The 20,536-nt window shown below is 38.4% G+C and overlaps 1 protein-coding gene across 6 annotated transcripts in view; it reads right to left on the bottom strand.

Annotated features, from left to right (window-relative positions):
* Positions 1–20,536, bottom strand: part of RAD17 (RAD17 checkpoint clamp loader component) — a 45,863-nt gene that overhangs the window by 24,787 nt on the left and 540 nt on the right. For 2 of the 6 annotated variants that reach the window (XM_014344891.5, XM_063604210.1), the window contains exons 1-10: positions 20,044–20,191; positions 18,765–18,868; positions 16,235–16,492; positions 15,614–15,697; positions 8,426–8,582; positions 5,542–5,678; positions 4,372–4,424; positions 4,162–4,287; positions 4,002–4,071; positions 1,338–1,449 (exon numbers count right to left, since the gene is read on the bottom strand). In XM_014344891.5, the coding sequence (XP_014200377.2) occupies positions 1,338–1,449; positions 4,002–4,071; positions 4,162–4,287; positions 4,372–4,424; positions 5,542–5,678; positions 8,426–8,582; positions 15,614–15,697; positions 16,235–16,492; positions 18,765–18,806 (1,039 nt within the window). In that variant the 5' untranslated portion in view covers positions 18,807–18,868; positions 20,044–20,191. Of the gene's footprint in view, positions 1–1,337; positions 1,450–4,001; positions 4,072–4,161; positions 4,288–4,371; positions 4,425–5,541; positions 5,679–8,425; positions 8,583–15,613; positions 15,698–16,234; positions 16,493–18,104; positions 18,289–18,764; positions 18,869–19,150; positions 19,288–20,043; positions 20,192–20,394; positions 20,532–20,536 lie in introns of those variants that run through there. The other 4 variants (XM_055112326.3, XM_008957391.5, XM_008957398.6 and 1 more) reach the window with 4 other exon arrangements.

Here is a 20,536-nt window from a genome sequence, read left to right on the forward strand (position 1 = left end):
TTTTTCCTTAATTTTTTTGTAGAGACAAGGTCTTGCTATGTTGCCCAGGCTGGTTTCAAACTCCTAGGCTCAAGTGATCCACCCACCTTGGCTTCAGGCATGAGTCACCATGCCTGCCCCAAGTTTCATTTTTAAGTCTAATATTTAGAACTCAAGAGTGCATGGCTTAAAAGCTACCTTGAACAGCAGAAAGAGCACAGATCTGGATTTGAATCAAAATACTGTCTATCTCATCAGGTTGATATGAGAATTAAATGAAAAAAACATAATTGCTAACATAGTTCCTGGCCCACTCTTTGATGTCAACTGTCAACGTTAAGCATTAAGTAGTCTGCTAAATGCCTTCTGAAGGAGGACTATGCAGTAAACGATGACCATTACAGTAAAAATGTAACTCACTGCCATTAGTGAAACTATCTTTTTACTACATCTTTCTACATGTTAACAGGAAATTTATTAAACATATCTCATAAATTTATATGTTTAACATTAACAGGAAATAAATTTATTAAATATATCTCATAAATTATTATAAAAATAATTTCAGGCCAGATGCGGTGGCTCACGCCTGTAATCCCAGCACTTTGGGAGGCCGAGGCGGGCGGATCACGAGGTCAGGAGATCGAGACCATCCTGGCTAACACGGTGAAACCCTGTCTCTATTAAAAATACAATTAGCTGGGCGTGGTGGCAGCTGCCTGTAGTCCCAGCTACTCAGGAGGCTGAGGCAGGAGAATGGTGTGAACCTGGGAGGCGGAGCTTGCAGTGAGCAAAGATCATGCCACTGCACTCCAGCCTGGGCGGCACAGCGAGACTCCGTCTCAAAATAAATAATAATAATTCCAAAAGTAAACCTACCTCGGCACAGTATTATTAAACTGATTAATGGCTGGCCATTTATTGAACACTTAATATGAATCAAGTACTGTAAGAAGCACTCTATAATAGTGTCACCTCACATATTCTTCATAGAACCCTAAGAGGTAAGTGCTCACATAAAAGGTGAGAAAACAGAGGCACAGAAAGATAAGAGTCACCTGCATAGGCCTATATAACTGGTAAGTGGCAGAGGCAGAATTTTTATCCAGGAAATCTGATTCTAAGTTAACTTTGAAAGGTAAACTATCTCAAACAGAAACAAGGATATATACTATGACATATTCATAGAAGGGTATGTATGCATGTGTATATATTTAATTTTAAGCCACTGTCTCAGTAATAAAGAAGGATAAATAGGTATAGACCAAATGTAAGTTAAAATGTTTGATTTCATTGAATGAATTAAGAGAAAGTCAGTCACCTATATAATGCCACATGACTGTATCTTCCATAGTTACCTTTTGAAGAAGAAAACTGGAGGCTGTTTATTGCACTTCTGATATCACCAGAACATCCTTGACAGAGCAACTCTAGAGAAGTTTTGTCAGGGACAGTAATTTTTCCTCCATTCTAAAATAAGAAAATTAAATTTAAAAAAAGGTATTTTCTTAAAAATAACAACAACAAAAAACCCCAACCTATTTTCTAAACTTAATTAACGTAAATTAGATTCTTTTAAACTTAAATACTAAAAAGGGCTGGGCACGGTGGCACATTCCTATAATCACAGCAATTTGGGAGACTGAGGCAGGAGGATCACTTGAGCTCAGGAGTCTGAGACCAGCCTAGGCAAGGTAGTAAGACCTTATCAAAACGATTAGCTGGGCATGGTGGCATGCGCCTGTAGTCCCTGCTACTTGGGAGGCTGAAATGGGAGGATCACTTGAGACCTGGAGATGAAGGCTGCAGTGAGCTATGATCTTGCCACTGCACTCCAGCCTGGGCAATAGAGCCAGAAAAAAAAAATTATCTTAAAATAATAATAAAAAACTAAAAAGCCTTCATGCTAAACACTGGTCTATGAATGGTACAAGCTTCAATGACTTATTACAGTTTAAGGTATACTTTCAGGAAATATTAAATACTGTATTATTTTACTTTTTCTCTTTGACCAGGTTGTATTTTGAAGTTTTTACTCTTTCTCACTACGTACACACAGATATATAACAACATATACGTGTACACACAAAAAAACCCTCAAAATGCAACAGACTGTGATAAAATTAAATATACACAAAATAATCTAACTAATTTATGAAATTTACATGAAAATTCCTTTACTGGGGTTATACATTATACAGTCTGGTGAGGATGAAAAAGCCATAATTACACCAATTATTTCTTCTTCTTCTTTTTTAAACCAGAGCCACTTGAACTAACCAATTCACTAAAAAAAAAAATTTTTGTTTTGACACAAGGTCTTACTATATCACACCTGGGCTGGTCTTGAGCTCCCAGGCTCAACAAATCCTCCCACCGCTGTCAGCCTTTGTAGCTGGGACTACAGGCATGCACCATGGCTCAATTTGCAGTTCTCATGCTTATAGTAGAGAAGGTAGATGTTTTTTTAGAGACAGGGTCTAGCTCTGTCCATGACAGACTAGAGTCATGTCATCTAGATCACTGCAGCCTCAAACTCCTAGGCTCCAGCGATCATCCTGTCTCAGGCTTCTGAGTAACTGGGACTACAGGAGCACACCATCATGCCCAGGTAATTTTTTTTTTTTTTTTTGGGATACAGAGTTTTGCTCTTGCTGCCCAGGCTGGAGTGAAGTAGCGCAATCTCGGCTCACTGCAACCTCCACCCCCCGGGTTCAAGCTATTCTCCTGCCTCAGCTTCCTGAGTAGCTGGGATTATACGTACCCGCCACCACACCCGGCTGATTTTTGTATTTTTATTAGAGATGGGGTTTCGCCTGTTGGCCAGGCTGGTCACGAACTCCTGACCTCAGGTGATACACCCACCTCGGCCTCCCAAAGTCTTAAGATTACAGGCGTGAGCCACCGCACCTGACCCATTAAATATTTTCAAAACACTAATGGCATAATAATTCATCACAGTAATTGCTACCTGTATTATTGGACTCAGTTTGTTTCTCATTTTTCACTATTAATATCTGGTATTTATTCAGTTAGGTGCTCTACACTAACGTGTTTAATCCTCAAAACAACCTCTCCCTTGGATATTTCCGTCAGTTCCTGTGGTCCTAGCAGTGCAACAAAAATTATGTTTCATACAAGATTTGGTTGATTTATACCAATAGGATTCCCTAAAACCATGACGCTGGGAGCAGAAGGTCCATCAATTTTTTTAAACATCATTTTGATTTGAAATACAGAAAAAATGACGTACTAAAAGTGAAAAGAAGCCGGGCACAGAGGCTCATGCCTGAAATCTCAGCACTTTCAGAGGCTGAGGAGGGAGGATCACTTGAGCCAGGAATTCGAGACCAGCCTGGGCAACACAGAGAGACCCTGTCTCTAAAAAAAATTTAAAAATTAGCCAGGCATGGTGGTACCAGCCTGTAGTCCCAGCTGCTTGGGAGGCTGAGGTGGGAGGAACACTTGAGCCCAAGAGGTCGAGGCTGCAGTGAGCCATGATTATGCCACTGCAGTCCAGCCTGAGCAACAGAGTGAGACCCTGTCTCCAAAAAAAAAAAAGTGACAACAGCTGTATATGAATGTAAATAGACTTTACAATACTGAAGTGTATCTTTGAAAATGGTTAAGATGATAAATTTTATGATACATGTTTTTCACCACAATTAAAAAAAATGTGAAAATAAAAAAGTGACAACAGGACAATAGGAAGAGTTGAATTGTTGATAACTACCATACCTACATGCCAGAAAACATTTTCTTGATGACAGACACAATTTAGAACAGTAAACCAAGCAAAGGAAAAATTTACCTCAATGTGAAAGTGAAAGTTTAATAGTAGAAAAATGTTAAAGATTTTTAAAATCAGTATTTCCTACATTTGCTAAAATGACATGCCTTATGAGTATAATAAAATGTTTTAATTCTAAAAAATTAAAATAACACTCCTTCAGTTTACATAATACTATTTAAGCTAGGCTTTCTATAGTTATCAAGTAAGGTTTAATTAATCAGAGACTTACCTTGTTAGCTTCTATAGTCACTATTCGATTAAGAAATTTCATCATAATTGTTGGTGCCACAGGGTTGAAACTAAGTTTTATAAAGAAAGATAGCAGTTAAATGATTAATTTAAAAATATAACATGTATGTGACCTTTATAAGCAGAAATTTCTTTCTTACCTAATATTTGAGATAGAACACTCTTCCTGAATTTCTTTGGGAAACAATAACCTTTGATTATTATCTCCACTGAGACTGTCCGAGATTATAAATATAAGAGGACATCGACCAATCCTCACATACTTCCTAAAATAACAAAATACAGCAATGTTGAAATTTAAGCCACTTCTCATTTAATTTGGAGTTTTAGAATACTTCACTGAAACCTACCTTAGAACTTCATGTAAAGTATGAGAATCCCGATAAAACTGGTTAGGTAAATCCTATTGAAAATAAAAAATAAATAATAGTATAGTTTTATTCCATTGCAAATTTATTTTTCAAATTTATATTTATTGAGATAGGCAAAAATATATTTATTCAATGTATTTTAAACAGAACTTTCATAGGAAACATGAAATAGATGATATCCAAAACAGTAATATACATCAATGGGGATCCCAATTTTTAGATCAAATTTCTTTGGGTTGCTTTCCAGTTACAGTATTTTCACTAGGAAGTAATTTTCCAAACTTTTCTTTTGTTTTTCTATACTTAAACCATTAAAATTTATAACATTCCTTATCCTACAGCTATTCCATTCAAGTTTACTAGAAGAGACTTTAGGTTTCTACTATTACAAAGCCTTTGTGTTGTATTTTACCAATATCACTACTATAGAGACAAGTTAACGTTATCATGTAAGATATATCTCACAATTGCTTAGTCAATAGCTACAGCAAAATTTTAAAAGTTGGCTGGGTGTGGTGGCTCACATGTGTAATCCCAGCACTCGGGAGGCCAAGGCGGGAGGATTACCTTGAGGTCAGGAGTTTGAGACCAGCCTGGCCAACGTGGCAAAACTCCATCTCTACTAAATATACAAAAATTAGGCCGGCATGGTGGCAGGTTCCTGTAATCCCCACTACTCGGGGGAGGCTGAGGCATGAGAATTGTTTCAACCCAGGAGGCGGAGGTGGCAGTGAGCCAAGACTGCACCACTGCACTCCAGCCTAGGGGTTAAAGCGAGACTCTGTCTCAAAAAAAAAAAAAAAAAAAAAAGATTTTAGGCCAGGCATGGTGGCTCACGCCTGTAATCCCAGCACTTTGGGAGGCCACGGTGGGCGTATCATGAGGTCAGGAGATCGAGACCATCCTGGCTAACACAGTGAAACCCTGTCTCTACTAAAAAATACAAAAAATTAGCCGGGCGTGGTGGTGGGCGCCTGTAGTCCCAGCTACTTGGGAGGCTGAGGCAGGAGAATGGCGTGAACCTGGGAGGCAGAGCTTGCAGTGAGCTGAGATCGCGCCACTGCACTCCAGCCTGGGTGACAGTGACACAGCAAGACTCCATCTCAAAAAAAAAAAAAAAAAAAAAAAGATTTTAAAAGTTGTCCTTACTTCAACCAGAATTATCTTCTTATCAGTTCTCAGATCATCTCCAAGCATTTGTAACTTGTTATACTTTGTCGCTCTTAGTAGAAACTCTTCGAAAACTGCTATCTGAGACTGATAGGGAAACATATGGAAGCTTGATTCTGAAAGGAAACACATAACCACTTTTATTTTCAACAAATGATATACATTAATATTATACATCTGTATGTACACACACACATACTTGATGCATCTCACAATACTGTAGACTGTTTCCTAATTAGGAAAAATCATTTAAATTTAAAATAGGATATTCCTTTCAAAAGACAAGAGTCAACATGTAGCCAGGTGCAGTGGCTCACGCCTGTAATCCCAGCACTTTGGGAGGCCAAGGCAGGTGGATCGCTTGACGTCAGGAATTCAAGAGCAACCTGGGCAACATGGTGAAACCCGGTCTCTACAAAAAAATACAAAAATTAGCCAGGTGCCAGGTGTGGAGGCTTGTGCCTGTAGTTCTGGCTACTTGCAGGGCTGAGGCAGGGGGTGGAGGTAATAGCTTGAGCCCAGGAGGTGGAGGTTGCAGTGAGCCAAGATTGTGTCACTGCACTCCAGCCTGGGTGACAGAGTGAGACCCTGTGTAATATGGAGTTAACTGACCTAAGAACACAGCTGTTGGTATAACATTCATATAATTGGTAAAAATATTTATGACTGTGGCCTACCCAATGAAGAATCTCTAAATGAGTTCAAGCCTATAAATGAATTACCTTCAGTGATAAGGGTTTGGTTTGTTTGTTTTGAGACGGAATCTCGCTCTGTCGCCCAGGCTGGAGTGCAGTGGCGCAATCTTGGCTCGCTGCAACCTCCACCTCCCAGGTTCAAGCGATTCTCCTGCCTCAGCCTCCTGAGTAGCTGGGATTACAGGAACACACCACCACGCCTGGCTAATTATTGAATTTTTAGTAGAGACAGGGTTTCTCCATGTTGGTCAGGCTGGAGTGATAAAGGTTTAACAACAAAAACAGAATAACTGATTAGTGAACTTGAGAATGAGGGAAGCTCTCTGAAGGCACGTTTCATATTGAAGACTGTTTAAGTTAAAGCTTATCAGACTGTCAAAAGTAATGCTACTATTTAGAAAGCAGTAAAAGCCAGATGCAGGAACACACGTCTGTAGTCCCAGCTACCCCAGAGGTTGGGTCATGAGAATCCCTTAAACACTTAAGAAGTTCATTCTAGACAATATAGTGAGACTTTGTCTCTTAAAAAAATAATAATAATAATGGGCCGGGCGTGGTGGCTCACGCCTGTAATCCCAGCACTTTTGGAGGCCGAGATGGTTGGATCACCTGAGGTCAGGGGTTCGAAAACAACCTGACCAACGTGGTGAAACCCCATCTCTACTAAAAAATACAAAAATAAGCCGGGCATGGTGGTGGGCGCCTGTAATCCCAGCTACTTGGGAGGCTGAGTCAGGAGAATTGCTTGAACCCAGGAGGCGGAGCTTGCAGTGAGACAAACCACTGCACTCCAGCCTGGGTGACAGAGCAAGACTCCATCTCAAAAATAATAATCATAATAATAGTAATAATAATAATAAAGAAAAGAAAACAGTAAAAGCCCCAGCAGGCTGGGATACTAGTAGCACAAGGGAGTACATTAAAGAAGAGTCCAGAGAAGGGATTTTGAGGAACACTCCACATTAAAATTATCCTTCTACAGAACCCTTTTCCCTTCAAAATGGCCTAGGAGATTTGGCTATCCCTAGTTTCATCACCTAGAGTTGCAATATGAAAAACTATGAAAGATAAAAATGATAGTGCTAAGGTACATAAGCATATGCATGAACTTATAACGTATTACATCTTTAAATTGGTACTATTGCCACGCATGGTAGCTCACGCCTATAATCCCAGCACTTTGGGAGGCAGAGGCAGGTGGATCACTTGAGGCCAGGAGTTCGAGACCAGCCTGGCTAACATGGCAAAACCCCATCTCTACTAAAAATACAAAAACTAGCTGGGTGTGGTGGCACATGCCTCTAATCCCAGCTACTCAGGAGGCTAAGGCATGAGAATAGCTTGAGTCTGGGAGGCAGACGTTGTACTCCAGCCTGGGCGACAGAGTGAGACTCTGTCTCAAAAAAAATAAAAATAAATAAAATTGTTACTATTATCAATTTTTAAATCGTTATCTTAAGGTCTCCTTCCAAATTCCAAAGACATCTTTGTCTTTTGCTTTCATTTGATATTGTTCTAACAGGTACTTACTGATCTAAGCTATCTTGTTGGGGGGCAAGTTCTTTTTAACACATCTTAAGGCTTGATTTAACAAATAAAATATCTTAGTTAATACTGTCTAACCTCCTAGCCAGATCTTAGAAAAAAGCAGATAAATAATGCAAACAGAAGAATATGTTAACAAAACAGTTAAGACTTAATCTTCAAAAAATTCCATTGTCTTCCATTGGAGACATGCTTTCTTTCCTTCTCCTGAAATAACTTTTATTTATTTATTTTTTGAGACAATGTCTCATTCTGTTGCCCAGGCTGGAGCACGATGGTACCACTATAGCTCACTGCAACCTTGAACTCATGGGCTCAAGTGACCCTCACACCTCAGCCCTTGAGTAGTTAGAACTACAGGTACACAACACTATACCTAGCTAATTTTTTTATTTTTGTAGACAGGGTCTTTGTATGTTGCCCAGCCTGGTCTTTAACTCCTGGCCTGAAGCAATCCTCCTGCCTCAGCCTCCCATGTGACAGCCATCGCACCTGGCCTGTGAAATTCCATCCCTCTGAAAGCGAGAAGTATGGGAAAAAATGCACTCATAGAACTTTATCTGAAAGCTCCCTTAAGCACAGGTTTGCCCCACTACTTCCACTACCTTCACAGCAAATCTTACCAGTATTAAACATCCCCTTGAAATCATCTTTTTGGAAGTCTGGTAAAACTGGATTAATCCACTCTTGTACTTGAATACCATGCTCCTTTGATAGTATTTTTAAGGTCGTTGTCTTTCCACATCCAGGAGGACCTGTTATTAATAAAATAGATCCACCCTAAAATCAAATACAAATATTAATTAAAAAACAAAATCACTGGAATGCTAGAATATTATTTCTGACTTTTCATTCTAAACATATTTACTTCTATAAATATTTGCTGAATGTCTCATATAAGCACATTAAATTTCATAATAATGCTTGCTGGAATAAACCAGCTTTATTTTTTTCTTTTTTTAAAATTGCCCTTTTCCCCCCTTTTCCATACAAAAACATCTGCAAATATGGAAATAAGAGAATCTTAATTCTTCAACTCTCAATTCCGCTTCTGATAATTTCTCAATTTTTGCATTATGTCCCTCCCAAGGACTATTTAGTAGCCAAACACTAAACTTTGGCTAAATTAGGGAGGTGATGTCTGAAACAAAGATTTTTAGAGGTTACCTGAACTCATAAAATTTATTCTTTTTTTTTTTTTGAGACGAGTCTTGCTCTTTCACCCAGGCTGGAGTGCAGTGGCATAATCTCGGCTCACTGCAAGCTCCGCCTCCCGGGTTCACGCCATTCTCCTGCCTCAGCCACCCGAGTAGCTAGGACTACAGGCGCCAGCCACCACGCCTGGCTAATTTTTTTGTATTTTTAGTAGAGACAGGGTTTCACCGTGTTAGCCAGGATGGTCTCGATCTCCTGACCTCGTGATTTGCCCGCCATGGCCTCCCAAAGTGCTGGGATTACAGATGTGAGCCACCACTCCCAGCAAAATTTATTCTTAATATAGACATCTCATTGGATGATATAAGTTACTGTTATACAAATACAATATTCTTATGGAAAGACCTCAGTTTGGTTATTAGATTCTTTAAGAAATGCATATTAAGACACATATTTGGGAAGAGCACGGCGGCTCACACCTGTAATCCCAGCATTTTGGGAGGCTGAGGCAGACGGATTCCTTGAGCCCAGGAGTCTGAGACCAGCCTGGTCAACATGGCAAAACCCTGTCTCTACAAAAAAAATACAAAAAATTAGCTGGGCATGGTGGTGTGCGCCTATAGTCCCAGCTGGTCAGGAGGCTGAGGTGGAAGAATCACTTGAGCCTGGGAGGTGGAGGCTGCAATGAGCCAAGACTGTGCCGCTGCACTCCATCCTGCACATTAGAGTAAGATCCTGTCTCAAAAAAAAAAAAAAGGAAAAAAAAGAAACATATTTACCAGAGATAGGACTCTAACGAGAGACTAGAGGTTGTGGATCCCAGTAACATTCCCTCATACCGTAAATTTGATAAAAAAAAAAAAAAGTTAAAGCTACCGAAATATCAAAAGATTTCCTACATACAATGGTAGGCTGTAATTCTTGTTTGTTTTCCTTTAATAAGAACCTATGTACTTGGACAAAGAGAACCTGCTCCACTTTTGAAAGGGGCAGTGCATGAGTTATAGCGCTGTTCACCATGAGTTCAAACTATATGGATCAACAATATACAGTCATGTGCCAGATAATCAACTTTCAGTCAATGATGAACCACATATAAACAGTAGTCTCATAAAATTATAATGGAGCTGAAAAATTCCCAGTAACAATAATGCAAAACATCACTCATGTTTGTGGTAATGCTGGTGTACACACACCTACTGTGCTGTATAAAAGTGTAACACGTATATCTCATTATGTGTAACACATAATGCTTGATAATTATAATAAACAACTATCTTACTGGTTTATGTATTTACAGTGCCCATCTTTATTATTAGAATCTACTTGTTTTTAAAAAATAAAAGTTGGCCGGGCACAGTGGCTCACGCCTATAATCCCATCACTTTGGGAGGCCGAAGCAGGCGGATCATCTGAGGTCAGGAGTTCAAGACCAGCCTGGCCAACATGGAGAAACCCCATCTCTACTAAAAATACAAGAACTACCCGGGTGTGGTGGTGAACTCCTGTAATCCCAGCTACTCAGGAGGCTGAGACAAGAAAATCGCTTGAACCCGGGAGGCAGAAGTTGCAGTGAGCCAAAATCGCGCCACTGCACTCCAGCCTGGGCAACAAGAGTGAAACTCTGTCAAAAAAAAAAAAAAAGAAGTTAACTATAAAACAGCCTCAGGCAAGTCCTTCAGGAGGTACTGCAGAAGAAGGCACTGTTGTCATAAGAGATGACAGCTCCTTACGTGTTGTTGCCTCTGAAGACCTTCCAGTGGACAAGATGTAGAGGTGGAAGACAGTGCTATTAATGATCCTAATCCTGTGTAGACCTAGACTAATAAGTGTGTTTGTGTCTTCATTTCTAATTTTAAAAGAAGCTTAAAAAAATTTTTTTAAATACAAAAAAGTTTATAAAATAAAGATATAAAGACAAAATATTTTTGTACAGCCGTACCATTTATTTGTGTTTTAGGCTAAGTGTTATTATCAAAGAATCTAAAAGTTTATAAAGTAAAAAAGCTACATAAAGTCCTTCACATGGCCTTTACAAAAAGTTCCAGTAAGTGAAGGTTAATTTATTAAATAAAAAACTGTTTAAGTTTAGTGTAGCCTAAGTGTACAATGTTTATAAAAGTCTACAATAGTGCACAGTAATGTCCTTGGACTGTCACTAACCACTCACAGTCACTGACTTAACCATTTTCCAGTCCAAGCTCCATTCATGGTAAGTTCCCTATATAAATGTATAATAGCATTTTTTTTAATCTTTTATAACCATGTTTTCACCAAAAAAAATTTTTTTTTTTTTGAGACAAAGTCTCTGTTCTGTTGCCCAGGCTGGGGCGCAGTGGCACTATCTCAGCTCACTGCAACTTCCGCCACCCGGTTTCAAGTGATTCTTGTGCCTCCCATATAGCTGGGACTACAGGCACACACCACCATGCCTGGCTAATTTTTGCATTTTTAGTAGAGATGGGGTTTCACCATGTTGGCCAGGCTGGTCTCGAATTCCTGACGTCAGGTAATCCACCCACCTCGACCTCCCAAAGTGCTGGGATTATAGGCCTGAGCCACCAAGCCCGGCCTTTTTACTGTACTTTTTAATGGTATGCTTTAGGTATGTTTATTTACACATATAGTTCCCACTGTGTTATAATTGCCTACAGTATTCAATACAGTAACAAGCTATACAAGTTTGTAGCATAGGAGCAAGAGGCCATACCATATAGCCTAGGTGGAGGTTTGTGTAACTACACTCTATGATATTCTCACAACAATGAAGTCACCTAATGACACATTTCCCAGAATGTGTCCCCATTATTAATTGAAGCATGACTGAACATTAAATAACTTTAAATAAAAACACATATAAAACAAGGCTATATATTGATGGGTTGACAAAAATGTTATTACCAGAGGTTTGCAAAAACCTAATTTAGTGTTTTTCTTAGAAATAATAGTTCAGTATTTGCTAATTCAGCAACTTTACAGAACATAACTACCTTGAATAATGAGAACTACAATACCAGACAGATCACTTCTTTACAAAGAAAAAGAAGCCTATGCACAGGTATTATACATTTTTCTCATGTAATAATATACTTAAGTGACTGTTTTCTGACAGAGTGGGTAGAGCCACATAGCAAGTTTCCCTTCCAGTAAGAGAACTAGGAGGTAGTTTCTTATCAGGACATTATAATGTGAAGAATCTTGTTAATCCCATTTGTCTACACTGTAACAGAATTTTACTGAATTTTGAAGGAAAGAAGCTGTCCTGAAAAATTAAACTCTGCAAATATTTGGTATATCGTATTTAAAATAAATTTTGAAAAGTAAATTTCATTTGCCCATTGATAAACCTAGATCTTACCAATTTTTTTGAATAAAAACATTTTCTAATTACTGACATCACTGAAACTTCTGTAAAATAAATGGTAAGTGATTTGGGCCAGGCATGGTGTGGCTCATGCCTATTAATTCTGACACTGTGGGATGCCAATGTGGGAGGTCTACTTGAGGCCAGGAATTCAAGACCAGCATGGGCGACACCATAAGACCCCATCTCTACAAAAAAATTTTTTTTTAATTAGCCAGATGCAGTGGCACACGCTTGCAGTCCCCAGCTACTCAGGAAGCTAAGGTGGGAGGACTGCTTGAGCCCAGGAGTTCAAGGCTGCAGTGAGCTATGACAGCACCTCTGCAATCCAGTGTAGGCAACCGTCTCTAGCAAGACCCTGTCTCTAAAAAATTAATAAACAAATAAACAGAGTATATGATTAAAGTCCAACTCCTTAGGGGGAAAACTTTTGAAAACATAAAGAAAATACTTTTCCCAATACATACATACATACATACATATATATACACACACACATATATACATATATATATACACATATATACATATATATGTACATATATACATATATACATATATATATATATATGTACATATATACCTAAGTTTATCCAGCTGGTAGAATAATAATAGTAACACCAATGTAGGTTTATGATGTGACAATGTTTATACCGACAGAGTATTGCTAAGTGAGAAAACACAATGGACACTGAAAAATAAAAACTATTAGCTAAGCTGACCAAAAACAAATCAATGAGAAAAAGCCTGGATGTAAGAGGTGTCTCAGATAGACTGCCCAAAAATCTGTATTCGGAGACGAGAGATGAGATTTCTATGAAACATCAGAGGAATACCAATGCTGACACTGAAAATCCATCTTGAATTCATGATCTTAGCCCTAAACCAAAAGGTTTAGATCCACAGGCCAGAGAGAAAGCAGCTTGGTTCAAGAGAGAAGGATTGGCTGGGTGTTATGACTCACAACTGCAATCCCAGCACTTCGGGAAGGCGAGGCGGGTAAAACACCTGAGGTCAGGAGTTCAAGACCAGCCTGGCCAACATGGTGAAACGCTGTCTCTATTAAAAATACAAAAATTAGCTGGGTGTGGTGGCACATGCCTGTAATTCCAGCTACTCGGGAGGCTGAGGTAGGAGAATCGCTTGAACCCAGGAGGCAGAGGTTGCAGTGAGCCAAGATCATGCCACTGCACTCTAGCCTGTGTGACAAAGCAAGACTCTCTCGAGAAAAAAAAAAAGAGAGAAGGATCTGTTACCATCAAAGCAACTAAAACACCAACTCCTTCATCTCAAGGTTGAAAACTAAAGGAAAGACCTAATGTAAACAATGGACTCTGGGTGTTAGTGATGTGTCAATGTAGGTTCATCAATTTTAACAAATGTACTACTCTGGTGAGGGAAGGTTAGTAACGGGAGAAGGCTATGCATGTGTGGGGGCAGGGCATATGAGGTACATCTCTGTACCTTCTACCCAATTTGGCTGTGAACCTAAAACTGCTCCAAAAATAAGTCTATTTTTTAAAAAAGGAAAAGATACAAAACTTATCCTGCCTTTCTAGTTGGAAATGGATTTCAAGGTAACTAAACAACCCTAGCTAGTGATGGCAAACTTTTCTTTGTAGAAAAATGCCAGTAATAACTGTAGAAATAACAGAACTATAAAAAAGTCACTACTGTACAACTCTAATAAAATAAGTGATTCAGGCAAGGATTGAAAAACTGAAGCTACAGCACTTAGGTGGACGACTGATGGAGAACTGGGCACTCACATGCTGCCACGGTATCTCCCCATGGATTATGTGTCAGTTGTGAGGGAAAGTTACTCTACAATGAAGATTTTTGATTTTCATCTCTTTGATCTAGTGACCAAACTTAAGACAGTAGGAGAACCACAAATACTTTCCAATTTGACGCCCTATACAACATACAACATGACCTTTATTCTTGCAAAAATGTTCAGCTTGAGTCTAATCAAGCCCTTGATTCAAAATTTCAGGTTATAGGAAATGCAGGATAGACGAACAAGTTAATCATCATTAGGAGGAAACAACCTAACAAATCCAGTGTGAGACTTCTACAAGTCAACCGGCCTGGTCTCCTTCATAAGTCAGTGCCTTGGAGAAAGGAAAGGGTTAGTAAACTATTATTAGATTCAGGGAAAAAAAAAAAAGGCCTAAGATATATAACAGCCAAATGCAACGTGTGATCCTATCCTGTTTGAAACAAACCAGCTACAAAAGACATTTTGGGGACAAATGCAGAAACGTGAATATGAATTGATCATTAGACAGCATTACGGCATCCTGGTTAACTTTGTTAGAGAGAATAATGGTATGCATAATTAATTAGGAAAATCATTTTTTAAAAAAACACAGAGACATACTGAAGTATCTAAAAGTCTAACTGAAATGTCACAATGATTATAATTTACTTTAAAATACTTAAGGGGGAAACAATGAGTATATTCTATATATTTTTTTATTATTCTATTTTCTTTTATGCTTGAAAAAATCTCAAAATAAAAAACATTTAAAAAGGGAGACTGATGGAAGGAGAGAATATTCTACCTTGGGGGTTCAAGGTAATTGTGCAGTAAGGAAGTGAAACAAAAAATATCAGTCTAAAATAAATAATGACTGTTTTTGGCTATATTTAGTAGAGAAACTAACATGTAATTTGCCTGCTTTCCTCAGCCTGAGATAATCTGATGTGCTAAATATACTAGCACCCTAATTGGTTTACTGATTCTTTATGCTAACAATAAGACATAAAGAAAAAGAGTTACAAATAAAGGGGAAAACTCAAAGTCTCTGAGTCTTTCAGTCAAGTTGGAAGTAGTAAAGTCAGGAAGCTTTCTTTTTCGCTTTTTGTTTTGTTTTGCTTTTTACGGTTTTTGGTATTGCTCTGTTGCCCAGGCTAGAGTGTACTAGTGTGACCACAGCTCACTGCAGCTTCCACCTCCTGGGCTCAGGCGATCCTCCCACCTCAGCCTCCCAAGTAGCTGAGACCAGAGGCATGCACCACAATGCCCAGCTAATTAGCTGTAGAGACAGTCTCCCTATGTTGCCCAGGCTGCTCTCAAACTCCTGGGCTCAAGTGATCCTCCTGCCTTGGCCTCCCAAAGTGCTGGGATTACGGGCATGAGTCACCATGCCCCACTAGGGAGCTTTCTACTGCAGGAGATCTAGACTTATTTTGAACAAAATCATCATAAAACTTTAACTTCTAACAACACACTGTAAGTCAGAAAAATATTTGATGTTAAATATTTAAAAACACATTTCTTAGTTACCTGTTTTGGTTGCCTTTCTAAAACTTGAGCTTTTAACCAGGTTTCGACTTCTTCAATTTTCTTTTTATGCACAGCAAGTTCATGCTACAACAAAAATTTCGAATTTAAAACAAAACTTAACTGAAGATTTTTTGGTACATCAGCACATATGAACCTAAGCATTATTAACGAAAAGAAGTAGCAAATCAGTAACAATCTATATAATAAAATGATCCTTTTGATTATACTTGAATTTTTATACTATTATGGAAAAATTATATTCTTAAGTTGATACCTCTGTATGATAATTTTGGCAAGTTTGCAGTTATAACATTTTTTAAAATTCAGAAATATACTTTGAGAAGACAGTAGAGAGGAGTATTACATTTAGTACAAAAATTTTTAAAAAGATCAATTCTATGTTGGGATTAAATTAAATCTAAGACAACTAATCATACAACTTTAGAATAACTATTGAGAAAAATCTAAGCCTTGGAAAATAAAAAAATCCAGAATTTTTTCTAACACTTAGAAAGATTCTTATGAGTAAAAAATCTGAAAATGTACATCCCTCTGCCTCCCATCTACCCTTATGCACCCTGAAATTAAATTATGTAGATATGTCTGCATGCTTTTCAGTACCTGAGTTTCTGGTTTATATTTATCCACCCATGGTTCATTTTCAGAAAGATATTCTTTTGAATTTTCTAAACCATAAATCTGTTCTAAGGAAGATAGATTTCCTCTTTTTCTCGCTGGAAATCTGCTGCTTTCTAATGTAGAAGGCCCATTTTTTCTTCTATGACTTGAGTTATTCACACCTAATGATGAGGCAGTAATAGTAGAGACGCCTCCACACTCTAGAAAATCATCAAATGATGGGTCAACCCAGTCTGTTACCTGAAAAAAAAGAAATCATGTAAATATAATCACATTTTCTCCCATCTATTCCCCCAAATAACTGAACTACTCTGGAAACAACATATTCATAAATTTATAACCTTTAAAACTAAAAAAAAAAAAAAAAAAAAAATTTTTTTTGAGACCGGGTCTCACTTTGTCACCCAGGCTGGAGTGCAGTGGTATAATCTCAGCTCAAGCAATCCTCCAGCCTCAGCCCCTTGAGTAACTGGGACTATAGGCATGCACCACCATGCCCAACTAATTTTTTTGTATTTTTTGTAGAGATGGGTTTTTGCCACGTTGCCCAGGCTGGTCTCAAACAATTCTTGGGCTCAAGTGATCCTCTCACATCAGCCTCCCAAAGAGCTGGGATTAAAGGTATGAGCCACCATACCCGGCCTAAAAATCTTACAAATTAACTCTTTTTAAATAAAACTCTGTCTGTAATAGTTGTTTTTCTACTTTACAGTAAGTGCAAGTGCATACTTGTCTACTTGACCTTAAAGGAGTAAAGAACACAAACTTATTTTTATTAATTGTAACCTTCCCAGCATAAACACTAGAATGATTTTTTTAAACTCTCTGTAGGATTGAAACATAAATATTAAAATTACCTATTAAAAAAAGCAAAACAAAATAAACAAATGATAATATTTTAACAGAAACAGCAATAAGAGTAACATATCTGCCTTGGCCAGGTTAATACATTCACAAACTAAGAACCATTTCATACATCCAAATAATCCGTATCAGCTTGAAGACTTAGTGAAGATATAGGCCAAAGATCATAACGTCGTAATCTGTAATTATGACTGGATTATATTTTTCTTCAGTGTATGAAGCAACTAATATTTTTATAATTGAGGCAGGCTTTCCAGAGGGGGAACTGTCACTCAGAAATGCCTAGGAATGGTTGGGTGTGGTGGCTCACACCTATAATTCCAGCACATTCAGAGGCAGAGGCAGTAGGATTGCTGAGCCCAGGAGTTTGAGAACAGCTAGCATAACATAGGGAGACCCCAACTCTACAAAAAATAAAAAATTAGCCAGGCATGGTGGCACACGCCTGTATTCCCAGCTACTTGGGGGGCTAAGGTGGGAGAATCACTTGAGCGCGAGAGGTCAAGGTTGCAGTGAACCATGATCACCCCACTGCACTCCAGCCCGGGCAACAGAGTGAGACCCTGTCTCAAAAAAAATTTTTTTTGCTAATAATTAGAAATTATTAGCTAATAATTACAAATAATTAGAAATTAGAAATTTTTACTAGATTTTTTAACACTCTAATAGCATAAATCTAGAAAAATATAGCTTCAGATCTGGTTGTAGAATCTACTGCCTGGCTAACAAAAAGAAACCAAGTTATATATTTCCTTCAAGAATACTCAGCCACAGTTGTGAGCTATTTATTAGACAATGTTCCTCTCTTGAAGAAAATGAACCAGAAGTTGGAGCTGAAAGTAGGCTTAGGGGAGACAATTTGGGGCTTATAAATACTTTACGAATGCTAAGTCACACTTCACTCTTCTTTTAAGACAGAGAGTTAGGAATATTATCGGCAGTGGATTAAAAAAGGAAGACCACTGGAAAAAATTTTAGTCATAGCTACCTGATTCATTTCGTCCTCATCAAAAGATTGTGACTGGTACTATAATCTTGGCCCCTTTCCTCTATATTTTTGAGAGTATGAAAATATCTTTCATTATAGTAAAACTTTCGACAGCAATTCTGATTTGCAAATTATTTATACATTTTATAGTTTCATTTCTTACATAAATGTGGACTCCCATATACTGAAAAAAAGAGAAAGATAAACAGCAAAGTTAAGTAACTTACTTAACATCAAAGAAAATTTAGAGCTACCACTTAGGGAAATAGCTACTTTGCATGCATGAAACTGTCTGACCCCCATCCCACCTTAACCCCTATCTTGCTGAGAACTCACACACTGAATTACAATACTTCTAAGAAGTAGTGCTTTTGGTTAAGCTATAACACCAACTACCACTCATATTTCTCTCTTCTATGTTCTTTCATTCAAATGTTTTCAGCCTTTGTGACTGGGACTGTAAAACACTTTTTCAAAATTTAGGTTGTGCTTTTAGAGAACACTTGTTTCACAACTTAATATCAGACTTGCTTAAATCATTAATTACAATAGACACTGGGCTCTATTACTTTGATAGCAGTAATAAGTTATTAAGAATATATATAAAAATTTTTAATTATTTTAAGGCAATTATTACATGGCCATTCTAGGGTATCATACCTTTGTGGAAGATACCTTTGGTCTAAGAAAAGTTTTTGACATTATAAACTGCAATAGTTCCCATCCGTAGTTTAGGACTTGTAGTACATTAAACTATAATTCACCTGGGGGGGAAAAAAAAGAAGCCCTCAAATGAAGAAAAACTGTAAATGCCCAATTATAGTAATAAATGTATACTGATATAATCAACAACACAATAAAGGCTCAAGAACTAGTGAAAAAGAACAGTAAATTTAAGTGATACAAGAAATCAAAATTCTAAAATAATTTTAATGACTATAACTGTATCAAATAATCTACTTGTGGTGTTACAGAGTTTTTCACATGAACTCAATGATGTATTAGGAAAAAAAACCCAAAAAAAACCACACATACTATGTACTTACCTTTTGTCATTAAAATTAGGCAATTCTATTTGAGCAATTTTTATACTGAAAATTAAAGTTTTCTTTATTTCAAATTACAGTTGCAGTTCTTCATTTCCAATATTTCCCAAAAGAGTAAAATACCATGAATTCACTTGCTGTGGACGAAGAATTTAAGTCTTAAACTGTAAAATTTTTGTTTTCATTTGAACATGTTATTAGAAAATTTCTTGGTAACACTGTGTTTTTCAACCGTGTTTTCAAATTCTTAAATGTTTATGCAAACTAGTGAATTCAACGATTTTAAGTTAGCCAGAAGAAAATTTTAAGGTCTACAAACTTATACACTGGAAAGTATACTGGACTACTTTACAGTTTGGAGGCACACATAGCATATAAACACCCCGACACACTAGAAAACACATTGTTCAGCCCTCCGCCCCAAATCGTTCACGATTAGAGACTGTGACGTTTCAAAAGGTATACAGGTGGAAAAAAAAACACCTATTTCAGTAAATATAGTTTGTAGCTCGAAATAAAAGATGCAGACCAGGGGCTGGACGCGGTGGCTCATGCCTGTAATCCCAGCACCGTGGGAGGACGAGGCGGGCGGATCATCTGAGGTCAGGAGTTTGAGACCAGCCTGGCCAAAACATGGTGAAAACCCGTCTCTATTAAAAATGCAAAAATTAGCCGGGCGTGGTGGTGGGCGTCTGTAATCCCAGCTACTCTGGAGGCTAAGGCAGGAGAATCACTTGAACCCAGGAGGCGGAGGTTGCACTCCAGCCTGGGCGACAAGAGTGAGACTCCGTCTCAAAACAAAACAAAACAAAAACAAACAAACAAACAAAAAGGTGCAGACTGTTGTCACGGTCAGGGCTGTATTCACTCTTGAAAACAAGATTGACAATTACCTCCTTTGAAAAGCAGATAACTGTCCCTGAAGATGCCAGGTTACTGAAATGAGATGTCAGAGGTAGACCTTCAAGACTATTCCTAGCCGACCCCCCACCACCCCACACAGTGAACAGGGAATACTAAGCTCAAATATTCGTCCAACGTAATCCTGTAATCAGTGGGGTGCCGGGTTGAGCTCGCAAATCCCCGCTGCAGGACAGGGCTCTGCACCCTCAATCTTCTCATCCCCAGATGGGATGGGCGGGTCGGGAGGAGGAGCGACGAGAGCCCAGGAAAGCTTGAAGGTAGAGATAGACTCGCGTCTCTAAGACATATACATAATATAGCCGCAACCGCGGCGGCCTTACTTTCCCGGAGCTGCATCCCCTTTTGGGCGAAGAGCGGAGGCGACCAGGGTCTACCCTAGGTGAAAGGGCAGCCACCTGGCCCTACCCGGGCTCAACGCCGAGCCTCTCGGAGGTACGGCCTCCCTGGGACCTTCCAGACTGG

This window comes from Pan paniscus, chromosome 4 (assembly GCF_029289425.2).
Source record: "Pan paniscus chromosome 4, NHGRI_mPanPan1-v2.0_pri, whole genome shotgun sequence".
Classification (NCBI taxonomy): Eukaryota; Metazoa; Chordata; class Mammalia; order Primates; family Hominidae; genus Pan; species Pan paniscus.